General features: G+C 42.2%; 1 protein-coding gene across 1 annotated transcript in view; it reads left to right on the forward strand.

Moving 5' to 3' along the window:
- atp10a (ATPase phospholipid transporting 10A) overlaps positions 1–16,329 on the forward strand; it is a 122,199-nt gene extending 105,870 nt beyond the window's left edge. Inside the window, exons 18-22 of the mRNA XM_080735252.1 lie at positions 233–433; positions 4,121–4,201; positions 4,355–4,459; positions 12,406–12,593; positions 14,880–16,329. Of these exons, the coding sequence (XP_080591378.1) occupies positions 233–433; positions 4,121–4,201; positions 4,355–4,459; positions 12,406–12,593; positions 14,880–15,525 (1,221 nt within the window). The 3' untranslated portion in view covers positions 15,526–16,329. The remainder of the gene's footprint in view (positions 1–232; positions 434–4,120; positions 4,202–4,354; positions 4,460–12,405; positions 12,594–14,879) is intronic.
- Positions 16,330–17,039: the final 710 nt, after the last annotated feature.

A 17,039-nucleotide genomic window follows, 5' to 3' on the forward strand; every position in this document is an offset into this window, starting at 1 on the left:
GAATGCAACAAATACAAAAATATATTATTGAACTCAAGTCTCCATGACGTTAGTAATCAATAGAAAAAGTCATTTTGGGGGTGAACTACTCCTTTAAGGAGTGGAAGCCACTGGACAAGAGCATGGGAACGATTGTGTACCGTGTTAGTGTTTTTTGTTTTGGATCTGTCTTGTCATGCTGTTCTGTGTATTCATTCCCTGCTTTGTTTTGGCCTTGGTTTTTCCCACACAGATGTTCGTGGCCCTCATCTTCTGGTATCAGTTCTACTGTGGATTCTCAGGTTCGGCCATGGTGGACCAGTGGTATCTTATCTTCTTCAACCTGATGTTCTCTGCCTTCCCACAACTCATCACCGGCACTCTGGACAAGGACGTGAGCGCCGAGACGCTCCAGCAACTACCTCAGCTCTACATGAACGGCCAGAACTCAGAGGTCTGTCCTCCACCCCTACTCAGCCTCGTTAGATCAGGCTGCGGCCCCCAAAATAATCATATTTTAACTGGGGACCCCCCCTCCCCACCCAGACCAGCACTACGAGTTGAGGAATTACATTTTGTATAACGCCGATCTACATGCTCTACATGATCTACATGCTCACAACGCCTCGCAACAATTTCTGCCTCTAATATTTGACAATTTGGCCGATGTTTAAAGACAGGGTGAAATCAAAAACATGTTTTTCACACTTTTAGAGCATATCTGTAGTGATAATATGGCCATACCTAACACTAGATGCCAAAACAATAGAAAATAAACAATTTTTGTGTATATTTATATCAAAGGTCCCTAAATAGGCCATTCTTAATTACTTCCTGTGAACAGAAATTCAAAAAGTGATGACATAGACAGGTCCGCTTGCATATAAATGAACCTTTGATTACATTCACCTGTTTGTTTCCCATTGCTGGCTCCCATTACTCCCATTACTCAGATTTTAAATCCCATCGCCTGAAGGGCTGGTCCCCTCGGATTGGTTCAGAAACACACAGGCTTCCTTTTCAAACTGAAACTTAAAAATAAAATACCCAAAATAGTAATTTCATTGGGTCTTTAATTTGTCATTTTAGAGGTATTTAAAAAGTCCTTAAATTGTCACTTTATAAATGTGCAGATACGCTCAATACACTTAAACTTTGTGTTGGTTTGTTTACTGTTGAGTGAGAAAACAATGTTGCACGTTAAGTTAATCATCTGGGGACCCCCCCCCCCAAAAAATAATTTGGGGACCCCCCTGGGGGTCCCGACCCACAGGTTGAGAACCTCTGCCTTAGATCAGTGCTACTCAACCTTTTCAGGCCGTGACCCCCCCACCCTGATAAGCACTTGGAATTGTTTGACATATTGTAAAAATCTAGTCTTGCGATCAATACATTACAACTTGGCGTCCCTATTGGGTATTTATAGGCGAACATTTTCAAATAACGAAGTATTTATTTCTATTTTTGAAAGGATTTTGGAGGATTAACTGCTTTTTAAGCCTGGCAGCCCCTATTTTAGGCATGTGATTGGCAAATCTTTTCCAAAACTGTAGAAACTGGTTAATTTATCAAATGCTGTAATTTGCTCCGTCATCGTCTCCACTTTAATTATTCCACGTATTTTAACCCTCAAAGACCTGGTCGATTTAGATTTTAACCATTATTTATGCTTTAACTACTGAAAAACAGCAGATCTACAAGCTCACAGCGCGGCACCGTGCCGCGCTGTGAGCTTGTAGATCTGCTATTTTTTTTAAATCGTGAAAATGTGTGCAGTCTTTGAATATCTTTGACACGATCTTTGACCCGACTTCTAAATCCTTCCTCTAAATCAGTGGTTCTCAAACTTTTTCATGTCAAGGACCCCCAAAATTACATGTATCTGGCCACAGACCCCCATCTCAAAATATGTTGTTCCAGGGACCCCCCCCCCCAGAAGCAGAGATTTGAGTTTCAAAAGTTTGCTTTGAAAAATATATATTGAAAAATGTGCACACATTTTCGTGATTTTTCAAAAATAGCCGATCTGCTATTTTTCAATAGTTAAAGCATTCAATAATTATAGGCCTAAATGGGTTAAGCACAGGATTGGCATAATGGGATACAAAAGTCCCACTCACTTCCCCTAATAGTGGGGCTGAACAGCGGGTTCTGAAGGCGCTCTGAATGCCTCCGTCTCACCGCACCATTGTAAAGCTGTTTGTCAGCCCCCACGTAATTGTTGGTGTTCAACTGCACAGAGGTTTGTGTGGGAGTTGTGCCTGGTATTATGTCCTACAGCAGGGGTCCTCAACGTTTTCAGGCCAAGGACCCCTTAGTCGAGAGAGAGATGAAGCAGGGACTTGGGATGGGACGATATGAAAATGTCATATATCGCCATTATTGTGACAAAAGAAATCGCGATTTACGATGTTATCGCGATAATCAAAATACATTATCCTGGGGCGGAACATTTGCCAAAAAATAGCAGATCTACAAGCTCACAAAACGCGATGCGTTGTGAGCTCGTAGATCGGCTATTTTTTGGCAAAGACATTTGATAGAGAGTGAAAAAAAGACTGTATCAAGTACGTATATTATAAGTATGTTTTACCAATTATAGAGGGTTTAAGTGGTACCGGATATGCAGCTCGGCAAATAAAATACGATAAATTAAATCTCCACAATACGATTATCGTGAGTGTTTTTTATCACGATAAACGATAATATCGCGTGTGGTCCCATCCCTAGCAGGGACCCCCACGACCTTTCCATAGATTCCATATAGTTTCGTATTTTGGATTTATGTCAATTTGTGTTTTCAGATATTTAACCACTTAGTACAGTACTTAATAAACGTAACCTTTTACTCTGTACTTAGTCTGCTCTTACAAGCTCGTTGTGAGCTTGTAGATCTGCTGTTTTTGGCAAAATGTCTCCGAATATGCATGGACGCTAGGGTTCAAGTGGTTAATATAAAAAGGAGGAGAAAAAAAAGTTTCTATCACTCAAAGATTTGGAGGATCCCCTGTTGTAACTTTGAGGACCCCCTAGGGGTCCTGGACCCCTGTTGAAGACCCCTGTCCTACAGTGAGTGTATTAAACAGCACTAAAAGGAGTGTAGGGCCTAGGAAATGGAATCATTTGAGGACAGGCACAGTGCTTATTAAATCCACTCATCACATTCATGTCACTGCACTGTCCATAAGAACCATGTGCGCCTCAAAGACAAAGTTATTATTGATCACAGTTCATCAATAATCCATAATCTCATCATATGAATAGATTTTTCATTTCACCGCTTTTGAGCGGTGGTTACGCCGTCTCCATAGTGTGGCCGTGTGTGCATGCGTGTATCCGTGTATGTACAGTATGCGTGTGTGTCTGTATGTAGCCTGAGTACCGCTGGGTGACCAGAGAGGTGCTGTTGAGCAGCCTTGAAATGTACATGCATGCACGTATGCACACACACACACACACACACACACACACACACACACACACGCACACAGCCTTGAACGTAATGGACAACACCGCTCAGTTCACTCTGGTGTGATTCTTTTTGTATATCTTCGTTGTCAGGCAGAAACCTTTGTGTTTCAACTTTTTATGTTTTTCCATTGATTAATACATTACCCGATTGTCATACAAGAGTGAGACGCAAAAGTATCAAAAATAAGCGCTGACGGCAACGATATTCTGAGATATTAACTCTCCAGTTAGCCACAGGTGCTGTGTGTGTTTTAGGGCATTAATGAAAAAGTCGACAAGTCGACTCCCACCAGAGAAAGTTGAAAGTCGAAGTTGGAAGAATGTAGATCTGCTATTTTCACAATTTCTGCCTCTATATATTTGACAATTTGGCCAATGTTTAATTTGTCATTTTAGAGGTATTAAAAAAAGTCCTTAAATTGGCACTTTAGAAATGTGAAGATACCCTCTATACACTTAAACGTTATGTTGGTTTGTTTACAGTTGAGTGAGAAAACAATGTTTCACATTAAGTTAATCATCTGGGGACCCCCCAAAATAATTGGGGGGTCGTGTGTGATGTGATGACGTCATCACACAATAAAGTCGACTTCAACTCAACTTTTTACTTAGTCGAGTCCACTCGTGTTTGTATGAGAAAGGCTCATATTGTGTTGTGTTGTCTTTGCAGGAATACAAGCCATACATGTTCTGGATGAACATGATTGATGCCTTTTACCAAAGCCTGGTCTGCTTCTTCATTCCTTACTTTGTGAGTTCACTTTGCTTCTCTCAAGTCCTTTTGAACATTGCAGATTGTGGTGAAATAATGCCTTGTGTTGCTCGAGCCATTCTGATGTCTCCATCGCTGTCCCCCCTCCTGTCTTGGTCCCCGTCTGTCTCTCTCTGTCTATCGTTCCTCCAGGCCTACGCAGACTCTGACGTGGATCTGTTTACATGGGGAACTCCCATCACCACACTAGCCTTATTCACCATCCTGGTTCACCTGGGCATTGAGACCAAAACCTGGGTGAGAAACATTAGGACTGTATAAGATAATGAGCTGAAATATGTTGCAGCTATGTTGGAGATGCATTTTCATAGGCACAGATCAATCTGTATACCTCTTTAACTCATTTTGTGCTCCTGAAATTAACGGATTAAAATGTCCAGCGTGCCTCTCGCTTTCTCCATAAGCGGCCAGTCTCTTATTTTGAAGCCCAGAAGTCGATTGCGTAAACACTTCCGGTTTGACGTCATCACGTCATTCACCCGAATCGCTCGTCGTCAACATGCCGTTGTGTAATGGCGGATCGTTGCTTTTCAACATGTGTTTTATTAGCGAGAATCTACTGCCATCCTCCCCTTTGAAAGTGTTGTTTGGAGATAATGGACATTAAAGATGAGATTCCCCGTCTGCCTCAATGTTATGGGATTACTATTTTGTGCACGTGGATCCGTGATGATGATGAATCGGCGAGGGCGATTGTGCCAGGACCTTCCGCGCAGCTACAGGGTAGGAGAACCGCCATTACAGTAATAGAGTACTTTTCACGAGTATACTCGGGATCGGCACCATATGATACTTGAGTATTTTTCACGAGTATTCTCGGGATTGGCTACAAATGAGTTAAGAATGGAACCGATCATTGTACTCACTTCAGCCTGAATCCTATGCTTAATTTATACACCGAAAACAGCCGATCTACAAGCTTTTTCCACGCGCGACACCGGCGACAGCAACATCGCGGCATAAATCACGCTTTACATTTACATCTATATTCTTGTCTCATGCCCTCTCCAATCAGCGTGTTGGCTGTGCGAGTGTAGCCGTGCGCAGGCTGACAGGGCTGTACTTCTGCATTAAGCTCTGGCTGATTACATTGAGCCAGAAGGCTGCGCGGAACCAGGGCCTATACATCACCCTGACAGTTAAGTCTGCCTCTGTCCAGGGCCTTCTGCAAACCGTCCACGCCACAGAACAACTCCGCCGTTTGACACAAGCACAGTAGTGACCAAAAATACATGTCTTTGTCTTTTTTTCTCTCGTCTTTTTTCATTTATTTTTTACGTCCCACAGAATTTTTGTGTGTCTTTTCGCCTATCTCACACAACAAGGCAGTCCTGGTCATGGAGCCATTTTAAATTTATGGCCCCCGCATTGGATTATAGGGGTCGGTTTCCATTATGCCGCGGCTGTAAATTTTTAGCCTGACAAGTTCTTCTTGTACATGAAAAATGTCCTTTTCGCCGTGACTGCCTTTCCCTCCTGGACACCGTGGCCTCCTCCTGTGGCAGAGAGAGAGAGGGGGGCCCCCATATTCACGGCGAACGAACGGCGTCGACTAAAAGTAAACATTGCCAAATGCCCGGGCTGGCAGGTACTCCATCCATTGCCCCGGGCGCTCTGGAAAATAATGCGCGCGCTGGTAAATGGCTGTGAAAGTCAGTTAAGCCATTTAGGGCCTAGAATTATTGAATGCTTTAACTATTGAAAAATAGCAGATATACAAGCTCACAGCGCGGCACCGAGTGCCGCGCTGTGAGCTTGTATATCTGCTATTTTTGAAAAGTCATGAAAATGTGCGCAGATCTTTGAATATATGTATTTTTAAAGTGAACATTTGTAACTCAAAACGTTGCTTCTGAGGGGTCCCTGGAACTAAATATTTTGAGATGGGGGTCCGTGGCCAAATACATATCATTTTGGGGGTCTTTCACATGAAAAGGTTTGAGAACCACTGACATAGAAACATAGGCTTTTCAAAAAACCTTAGAAGGATTCAAAAGACACTTATAGAATTGGGTCAAAATTCAAATGTTCACGATTTTTAAAAAATAGCAGATATACAAGCTCACAGCGCGGCACCGAGTGCCGCGCTGTGAGCTTGTATATCTGCTATTTTTGAAAAGTCATGAAAATGTGAGCAAATCTTTGAATATATGTATTTTTAAAGTGAACATTTGTAACTCAAAATATTGCTTCTGAGGTGTCCCTGGAACTAAATATTTTGAGATGGAGGTCCGTGGCCACATACATATCATTTTGGGGGTCTTTCACATGAAAAGGTTTGAGAACCACTGACATAGAAACATAGGCTTTTCAAAAAACCTTAGAAGGATTCAAAAGACACTTATAGAATCGGGTCAAAATGGGTCCGCATCAGTGTGCCGACGGACCGGTATGCCGACACTACCCTAACCCTAAACCTAACCTCAGTAACCGTGACGAGTAACTAACCTGCCGACGCTAGTCGGAACAGCGGCCCGTCGGCATATTGAGCGGACCCCGTCGAAATAGGGTCAAAATTCAAATGTTCAAGATTTTTCAAAAATAGCAGATCTACAAGCTCACAGCGCTGCACTCGGTGGCGCGCTGTGAGCTTGTATATATGCTATTTTTCAATAGTTAAAGCATAAAATAATAATACACAATACTGTGTACCTGTTCTGAATGGGTTAAGGGGATTTAAGGTGAGAACGGACCACACTCTCTCTCTGATCCTCGCACTGTGGGCCTGAAATTAATTATGTGTCTCATGTTTCAAATGTGTGTGTACTCTAGTGCTTTCACACAGTAGACATCTCAGTGTTAGTTTAACTCTGAGAGTGACCAAATGGACCCACTCAGAGTTACAAATGTATTAATTAGCACTGAGTATTTTACTTTTACTTAGGCCATGGCTACACGGAGCTGGATATTTCTGAAGCTAGAAGTGTGTGACCAAGATATTTTTCTATGTGGATATCTGAAAAACCGGGATATATGAAATATCCAGCTCCGTGGGGACCTAGATATTTTTCTATGTGGATATCTGAAAAACCGGGATATATGAAATATCCAGCTCCGTCTAGCCATGGCCTTAAGTACAGTATTCAAGTATCTGTATTTGTGTTTTGGGATATTTATGACTGAATGACGGTATGCTCTGGAAAATGAACAGCAGTAATGTATTGGGTGAGTCCTGGTCAATGGGCTAAACATAACACTTGTATTTATTTAACCAGGATAGTCACCTTTGAGATTATAAATCTCATTAAAAATCTCTTTTTGGAGGGAGGCCTGGCTAATAAGACAGACGGCAGCGATTTAAAAACACAGACGGATAAAACACAAGGACAACATTTTAACACTTTTCATGCCAGGCCAAAATGGCCCCAAGGTCCCTGTGCCAGGATTTTGTATGTTTTTCTTTACTATGCAATGAAAAAAAAAAGATTTTTTTTTAGATTGTTTTCCCCCACAGAAACAGACACAGTTGTTGTGATTCAGTGGCAAAAATAATTTTGTCAATCAGACAAATGGTTCCAGAGATAGAGCTGTTTGAATCAAAAAAAGTGTCCATCCACTAGAATGGACACACATTTTCTCAATCAGCTAAACGAGGGAGCCAACACACAAACAGAGAAAAGCATCTCTCTGATCTCAGGTCATTTTGACATCTTTAAAAAAAAATGAAAAAAAAAAATATAAAAAAAAAAAAAAATTTTTTTTTATTATATACGTCAAAATACGTCATTGGCACTGATGGCTTTTGGCCCATTTACGTCAATCTACCTCTGTGGCATGGTAAGAGTTAATGAACCCCACTTCAAACAAGATGTCATAGTAGAAGTCCATTTGGTAACCAGATCAATTTCAAAATATTGACATAATAATGAATCTCAAGTAGGGATGTCCCGACCGGGATCGGTGATCGGGTACAAGAACAAGATCGGAATTGGGATGGGAAGATCGGGATTTTATTTTAATACATATATACAGTATATATAAAAATAAGCTGATAAGCTTTATTTTTGTTTTGATCCAATGCTGCACTAAGTGAAAAAAGAAGCTATATCCATGGATATCCAGTGACATTGTGAATGTGTTTTTTCTTTTCTTATATCTTAATGCATTGCCGAAATATTGGATCGGGAAAGATCGGGATCGGATCGGGAGCAAAGATATGTGATCGGGATCGGAAGCAAAAAAAAAAAACTTGATCGGGACATCCCTAATCTCAAGATTAGTTTTGTTTTGAAATATTGGATATGGCCTTTAAGAAAGTTAGTTAAGAGTTAAAAAAGGATAGTTTGACCACCACAGTGTGGTCAGTATTAGTGAGTCTTGTGTCTAAAGATGTGGATGTTTGTTCTGCAGCTTGTTAGAGAACAATGAACAGCGGAAAAGGGTCAGCTAACAGGAACAGAAGAATGTCAAGATCTCTATCAGGGGCCAGAGCTAATGTCCTTGCCTAGGGGTGTAACCATACATGTTTTAGGCCTAGAATTATTGAATGCTTAAACTATTGAAAAATAGCAGATATACAAGCTCGCAGTGCGGCACCGAGTGCCGCGCTGCGAGCTTGTAGATCTGCTAGTTTTAAAAAATCGTGAAAATTATAATTTTGACCCGATGCTATAAGTGTCTTTTTTTTTTTTTTTTTAAACCTATGTTTCTATGTCAGCAATCTGGCGAGCCATCGTCAAAGAAAAGGTCATTTTCACTTAACTGGAGCTCAGTTAGTCTGTTCTTGAGAGACTACTCTGTCAGTGGTTCTCAAACCTTTTCATGTGAAGGACCCCCAAAATGATATGTAATTGGCCACGGACCCCCATCTCAAAATATTTAGTTCCAGGGACCACCCAGAAGCAAAATTTGAGTTACAAACGTTCGCTTTGAAAATACGTATATTCAAAGATTTGCACACATTTTCACGAAATTGCAGATCTACAAGCTAGCAGCGCGGCACTCGGTGCCGCGCTGTGAGCTTGTATATCTGCTATTTTTCACTGGTTAAAGCATTCAATAATTCTAAATGTGTTAACAACGATACAATACGCATCACGATACACGGTTGACGATACGATACATGGACGATATTGGTTCATCATGGCGATACGATACGATTCCATTCGATGATTTAAAATCGATATAGTAACTATTTGGCAAAGAAATTAAATCTGTGTGAAACGTGTCAATAATAGTGCATGTTTTTAAGGGGAAAAATCTATTATTATGGATATAAATAAGTAAACATTGTGATTCTCTAGCAAATACATGGACATTATATTTCAACACATATGGGCAAGCCCGCACCTTGACGTGAACACAGAGATTACACACATTAATCGATAGACCAAGAGTAGCTATATGGAATGGAAATGTAATTAGACCCTTCTTATTCATTTTCCTTCTTAACACATTGACCGCCATTTTAACATACCTCCGTACTCCCACCTGCCATTCGTCTCCATAGACTTCCATGTAATTCATAGTGCACGGATCATGCACACCCATGCCTAGATAATGCACCACGTGTGTCCACATTGCTCACAGCTTTCAAACAAAAAAATCCGAATGGAAATCCGTTCAGGCATTCATGAGATAACAGCCACTATGTTTAACAAAGATGGCTGCCAAAATGGCTGCCATGCTTGAAAGATGGGGTTGCTATGGGGGTCAAACATGCAATTTCGCGATTGCTATCATGTCTACTCCATTTTTTGGGGTCAGAAAATTTTTTTGATTTTTTTTTTTTTTTTTTTTTAATTCTCGGGACTATCGGGCCTGGCGGGGAAAGACATTGGAATAATCTCGGGACTATCGGGCCTGGCAGGGAATGAGTTAAAATTGCTAAATACAAGGCACAAATACCTAGTTTCCATACAATCAATTATTTGCACTGCAAAACGATTCGATACCGATTATTTGCATTGTAAAATGATACCGATCCGATTCAAAGCCAAATCGGTACGATATATGCTTTTGCATATCGATATAGTAGATCATTGAAAATTAAAATCGAGTTTTCGATTCAGTTCGATTGAGGACCTTGCATCAATATCACTAATAGCAAGGGTGGAAATGACAAGTACTGCCGTTTTTATATCGTTGTATATCTTTTTCCATATACATTCTAATTTTATTTTAAACCCAATATACTTCCCCCAGGGGTCTATACTTTGTCTGTTCCTTGTTTCCTTTCACACCAAATCTCTTCATGGAAAATAGTCAGTCTAGCACAGGGGTCTTCAACAGGGGGTCCGGGACCCCTAGGGGGTCCTCAGAGTTACTACAGGGGGTCCTCCAAATCTTCCTATCCTTTTTATATTAACAACTTGAACCCTAGTGTCCATATTCTGAGAACTGTAGCCAAAAATAGCAGATCTACAACGCCTCGCGCTGCGAGGCGTTGTGAGCTTCTAGATCGGCTATTTTCGGCAAAGAGGTTTGGTGTAGAGGGGAAAAAGAGCAGACTAAGTACAGAGTGAAAGGTCAAGGTAATGACTGCTCAAGTGGTTAAATACCTGAAAACACAAATTGACATGAATCCAAAATAAACTGATGATTGTGCTGTCAAACAATGAAACTATGGAATCTATGAAGAGGTTGTGGGGGTCCCTGCTTCATCTCTCTCTCAACTAAGGGGTCCTTGGCATGAAAACATTGAAGACCCCTGGACTAGCACAAAGCAACTGCAACAGCCCAGAGTTGGGACACTAGAGTTCGGGAGGTTTAGTTACTTTTTGATGAAGTAACCTGTATTTTTAGGAAGGCGAGAATGACAGAGTATGTAAAGGTAGATCAATATGCAGACTCAGAAATGTCTGTGGTGCTGGGTGTAAATCCCCTTATGTAAGGACTTTTACACAAAATAAAATCTGCCTACTGTACTCCTACCCACACTGTTCCCTGTGTTATTTGTCAACGTTTATGTCCTTCATGTCACAATGTCCTTGTCTGGCCGAAACATTGACAAATAAAGTATGCAGTCTTTTCTTCTTCTCCTTCTTCGTACAGTTATATCGTGCTGGTCCAGTCAGGAGTCCATTTGCATTTGCTTTGAACCTCTTTTTCCTTTGTCAGGCAATCTTTGAGAAAGCTTATAGAAAAGATGCTCTTTAGAGAGCGTCAGTCATTCGCAGACGAATTGGTTGGTACTAGATTAGATTCATATTGAAATATTATGCTCAGGATGGAACTTAAAGTTATACTATGTAACTTTTTTTATAAAACATATCTTAAAATTGTCCTAACTATTAAATCGCTAAAGTTTTAGAACCCCCACTCCGTTAATTTCAGCCCCAAAAGCCTTTTCTTTATATGTTTTCTACTTAGCCATGACGGGCGGGATTTCGCGGCAAAATGACGTCATCTGCATCATCCGTATACGTTGTGTATACGTTGGCCAATCACATTGCAGATCATACACACATGATACACTACCGGCCAATGACAGTGCATCTTGAGGTCTCTTCAGGAAATAGCTTGCTTCAACAGCTTTGTTTACACTGGTCTAGAAGTCTAGCCTGTAAATCTCCCCAACGCCGGTCCGCAGAGGGACACTACGGATGCGTGGTGACTTGGCGAGGCGGACACGGGGGTCTGAAGGCCCGGTCCGCGGCGAAAAACGGCCGAAAAAAGCAGACGCGACCGCGGTTTGCTATAGCGCTACTGACCACTAGTTGAGCAACTTACACAGTATAGCTTTAAAGGTGATACACCATGAAATTTCACTTTTCCTATTTTAAAACCTTTTTTTGGGGTCCCACTAGCACCTTCTATCCTCACAAAGTCCCATTTCTGACCATTGTGTCTTTCTCTGGTTTTGGGAAGGCGGAGGTTAAAAGCATCCCACGGGTTCTCAAAACAGGCTGTCCAGATTTGCTGCTGTCGCTGACGTCATCGACGGCAGTTTTTGAAGAAAAGAAAAAAGTTTTTTTTTAGATCTGCGAGCTTGTAGATCTGCTATTTTTGAAAAAGTTGTGAAAATGTGTGCAAATCTTTGAATATCCGTACTTTCAAAGCGAACGTTTGTAACTCAAATTTTGCTTCTGGGTGGTCCCTGGAACTAGATATTTTGAGATAATGATACACAATAATGTGTACCCGTTCTAAATGGGTTAATCACGATAAACGATAATAGCAATGATCGTCCCACCCCTGTTCTCAATAGCCTGTTCTCCCCCCCCCCCCCCCCCCCCCTGCAGACGTGGATGAACTGGCTGTCCATCTGCTTCAGCATAGCCCTGTTCTTCACGGTGGCTCTGTGCTACAACGCCTCCTGTCCCACCTGCTACTCCCCCTCCAACCCCTACTGGACCATGCAGAGGCTGCTGCAGGACCCCCTCTTCTACCTGCTCTGTGTCATCACCCCCGCCGTGGCACTGCTACCCAGGTTGTGTGTGTGTGTGTGTGTGTGTGTGTGTGTAAAGCAGCGGTTCCCAAACCTTTTGTCTCAGGGCACCCCATAAATATCTTTTTAATGCGAGGCACCCCTACATTATAATTTTCACTCTGCAGCACCGCTTATATTTAGAGCATATCGTCGTTGTCGGGTGGAAACCGTTGGTTTTGTATTTATGTACTAAACTAGTGAAAACAGCAGATCTACAAGCACACAACGCCTCGCATCGCGAGGCGGCGTGTGCTTGTAGATCGGCTGTTTTCAATAGTTTTTGTGCGACGGTCCAGTAATTTGGTTTCTGCCTAAGGTTTCTGCCCGACAGTGACGATATTTTAGTGATTATGTTGTGAGGAAAACGTTACGATAATAGCCATTTTGGTTAGAACTGACTATACTGAAATAACTTTGTACTTCAAGTTTAAATATTTTTTCAAGTGTCCAAATAAATTCCAAATATTATCAAATTATCTCGTCACCCACTTTGAAAACCCCTGGTGTAAAGGTGTCTCCACACCAAACAGCCGACAAGAAACTCTTTCCAACTCCTGGCAGACTTGCAGTCGGTGACATTTTAGTGGCAAACTTGGCATTTAAAAGTCGGGCGACGGAAGATTGCATTCAGACGAGACGCACATGAGCCTGCAGCTCTAAACTGGGGTGTTGCTTTTGTTTGGGCTTGTTTCTGAACTTAGTTGCTTCAACATTCTTCAAGAAAATAGCTAATGTAATGGAGCTCAAGTGGTGAAACTGTTGGGCTTGTTTTCATAGACCTGGTCGCTTGTTTCACTCACAGAGTTTGGCAACCGCAGACGCAGCTTCTCTCGTCAAAACAGCACAGCAGCGCTATTGCTATTTTCCTTTGGACTCGATTGGTATAGGAATTGAGAGTTGAGATTGAGAATAAGGTATTTAGTTAAATATTGAAAAATAGCAGATGTACAAGCTCACAGCGTGGCACCGAGTGCCGCGCTGCGAGCTTGTAGATCTGCAAATCGGTACACAGTATGTCTAGACTCAAGTCATCAACATACATGGATCTGTCCCATATAGCGCCACCATCAGGCCGATTTTTTCAAACACATTTTTGGACACGGCTCCTACAGATTTTGCCCTAGAATCTCGCAAAGCGGTACACAGTATGTGTACAGCCATGTCATCAACATGGATCTGTCCCATTTAGCGCCACCATCAGGCCGACTTTTACATGCGACCTGGGTGTCGTTTAATGGAGTGTGTTATCTGTTCATGGCTATTTATTTACAGTACACCATCAAGAGGTTGCACAGATGCATGAATACACAAACACAAGCGTCCTCGTCTCGGCACTGTTCAAGTAGTCTTTTTTTTTTTTTTTTTTTTTTACTGCAGTTTTGCCTGTTATAGATACCAGATGCCTTTCACCTTCCTCCCCGGGCCTGGGTTTAGATAGTTTTTTTTTTCAGGCATGTGCACACATAGACATCAAAGGGGGCTTGAGCCCCTGCCCTTTGATCTGTCTGTAAAAAGTGCCCTCTCTCCAGACCATGAATGCAGTTTTTACTATGGTGAAAGGAATGCAAATGCCCCGCCCCTCTCCATGCCAGTTTACAGTTTACAGTTTAGGCATTTAGCAGACGCTTTTAATCTAAAGCGACTTACAATAAGCAGATAAAACATCACAATAATAAACAAGATAATATGTCAGTACATCAACAGCAATATAACAAATGCAAATGGATATCTATCTAGAAAAAACACAATATAATCAGTAAAGAAAAAAAGTTCTAAAACCTAAAAAACAAATGCAAACTAGCTTCATGTGTGGTCAACTGGTCATTGATTTTTCAGTAGTGCTATGGGTTTAGGTGGAGTCTGAAAAGGTGAGTCTTCAGTCCACGGCGAAAGCTAGCGAGTGAGTCCGTTGTTCTAAGTGCGACAGGGAGTTTATTCCACAACTTGGGGGCCAGGAGGGCAAACTGTCTGCCATACCTGCAGGCAGCATTAAAGATAATTGCCATGTCCAAACTCTCCTGAACTTGAATGCAGCATCTTATGTTGAAATAATTGTACTCTCTGTTGAATTGCACTCTCTGTACTCTCTGTATGCTTAGTTTAGTATGGTATCAAGTACCGAAAATAGCCGACCTCCAAGCTCACAACGCGTCGCCCTGCGACGCGTTGAGAGCTTGGAGGTCTGCTATTTTCGATATTTCCACCAAAAGGCCCTTTTGGAAATCTCAGCCCCTGCCTCTCTAACATTCTCTGCACGTCATGTCTGCTCCCGTCTTTATCTTGCAGATATTTCTACAGGGCGTGCCAGGGCACGCTGTTCCCCAGCCCCGTCCAGGTCGGCAGGCAGCTGGACAAACTCCCCGGCGAAATCCGCAGGAACATCCTCAGCCTGAGCAGGGTCAAGGTCGGGTCGCAGCAGCTCGGCCCCAAGCCTCCTTTCCTGTCCTTCACCAAAGACTGCAGTCAGAAAGACTCCAAAGCGGCGGCGCCGACCGGCTGCCGGGGGCCGCTCTTAAGGGCCAGCAACGTCGGGGAGTCCCCCCATTCCAAGGGACAGAAGAAGAGCCCCTGCTCGGGGTTCACGGACAGCGAGAAGGGCCTCTTCTCGGACCCCTTCGCGTCAGCCGCGACGGAAGGGGACACGCTTCCTTTTACCAAAGAGGCTCCTCGGCCGCGGGCGCCTCCGGCCGAGGACCCCGACAGGACCCTGGATCTCTCGGACCTGAGCCTGTCCAACTGGATCACCTCCACCCCGCTGAGCGCACACAGAGACAGTGTTCAGCTGCCCCCCGCCACCGGGGGGCCCCAGTGGGTCACCTACAAGAGGAACTTGGAGGCCGACGGCGGCGCCGTTTGTCCCGCGCCCCCCAGGACAGAGGCACCACCCGTGCCAAACTGTTCGGAAGAACACTCGCGCCAAACCACCTTATGACGTATTATAGTCTTAAACATGTTACTCTGCCTCCAATTTGCACGATAGTTTTTATAAAATTTTATTATATATATTTTCTTTTTTCTTTTTTTTCTTTGAGAGGATTGTTTTATAATAAAAAATACAAAATAGGTACTTATATTTTAGCTAAAGTTAAAAAAAAAAAACGGAGAGATGGGAGACGGAAGAACTGGATTATCTCCTCGTATTTTTTAGAACTCTGGAAGACTTTAATTCTGAAAAGATGCATCTCAGTACTTGAGCAATGTTTTGTTTTGTTTTTGTTTTTCGCAGATCGCAGACATTCCATTAACTGGGTTATTTGGGGAGTTGCATACATTCTCTCTCTCTGATATGATAAGGTACTGCGCACATTCTTTCAGCCTGTAAATCCACTCTGACTTCTTGTGTCAAAAGTAAAAACGGCCTATTTGGCCTTTGGAACAAGGTATGAGTGGGCCTTCCTTGGGAGAGTTTTATGGGTTTTCTCGTATTCCTCCAGAATCGTCCTGCACTCAGAACGCCAGGATTTGCCGTGCAAACACGTTCTACCTAACAGTACCTACTAGGGCATTAACGACTTGTGATTTTTGCAAGTCGACTCGACTCAGTAAAACGTTTAGTTGAAGTCGACTTTATCGTTTGATGTTGTCATCACATCACACAACCCCCCCAATTATTTTGGGGGGGTCCCCAGATGATTAACTTAATGTGCAACATTGTTTTCTCACTCAACTGTAAACAAACAAACAAAGTTTAAGTATATAGAGGGCATATTCACATTTCTAAAGTGTGTCTTGACATTTCTAAATTGTGAAAATAGGCGTTGTGAGCATGTAGATCTGCTGTTTTCACAATAGAACCATAATATACCAAATGTAATGTAGCACTGTAATATTGGATCATTCTAACTTGACAATAAGCAATCCTACTGTTTGAATGCTGTACAGACGCACACACGGAGCAAAAATAATGATAGAAATAAATTCAAAGGATTCTTTTTTTCAACTTAAACTTTCGACTTTCTCTGGTGGGAGTTGACTTGTGTAATGAAGTCGACTCAGTCGACTTGTCGACTTGTTCCTTAATGCCCTAGTACAGTACCTACTTGAATCTATGGCTTGACTTATCCCATTTATCCCAAACCGTTAAGACCTGGAATGCACATCTACAAGCTCACAGCGCCGCGCTGCGAGCTTGTAGATCTGCTCTTTTTGAAAAATTGCGAACGTCTTTCAACATTTTGACCCGATTCTATAAATGTCTTCTAAATCTATGTCTATTGCCTCATTCACACTACAGATATATAGTTGAACGTTTTGCTTGGTAATTCAATGTAATCTCAATGGAAACCAGCTTTAAAGCTTTCAAAGCTTTGTTCTTTCTGTGTCCTGCATCTTTAAAGCTGGTTTCCATTGAGATTACATTGAATTACCAAGCAAAACGTTCAACTATATATCTGTAGTGTGAATGAGGCATATGTCAGTGGTTTTCAAACTTTTTCTTGTCAAGGA

Source organism: Nannobrachium achirus (assembly GCF_963921795.1).
Source record: "Nannobrachium achirus genome assembly, chromosome: 1".
Classification (NCBI taxonomy): Eukaryota; Metazoa; Chordata; class Actinopteri; order Myctophiformes; family Myctophidae; genus Nannobrachium; species Nannobrachium achirus.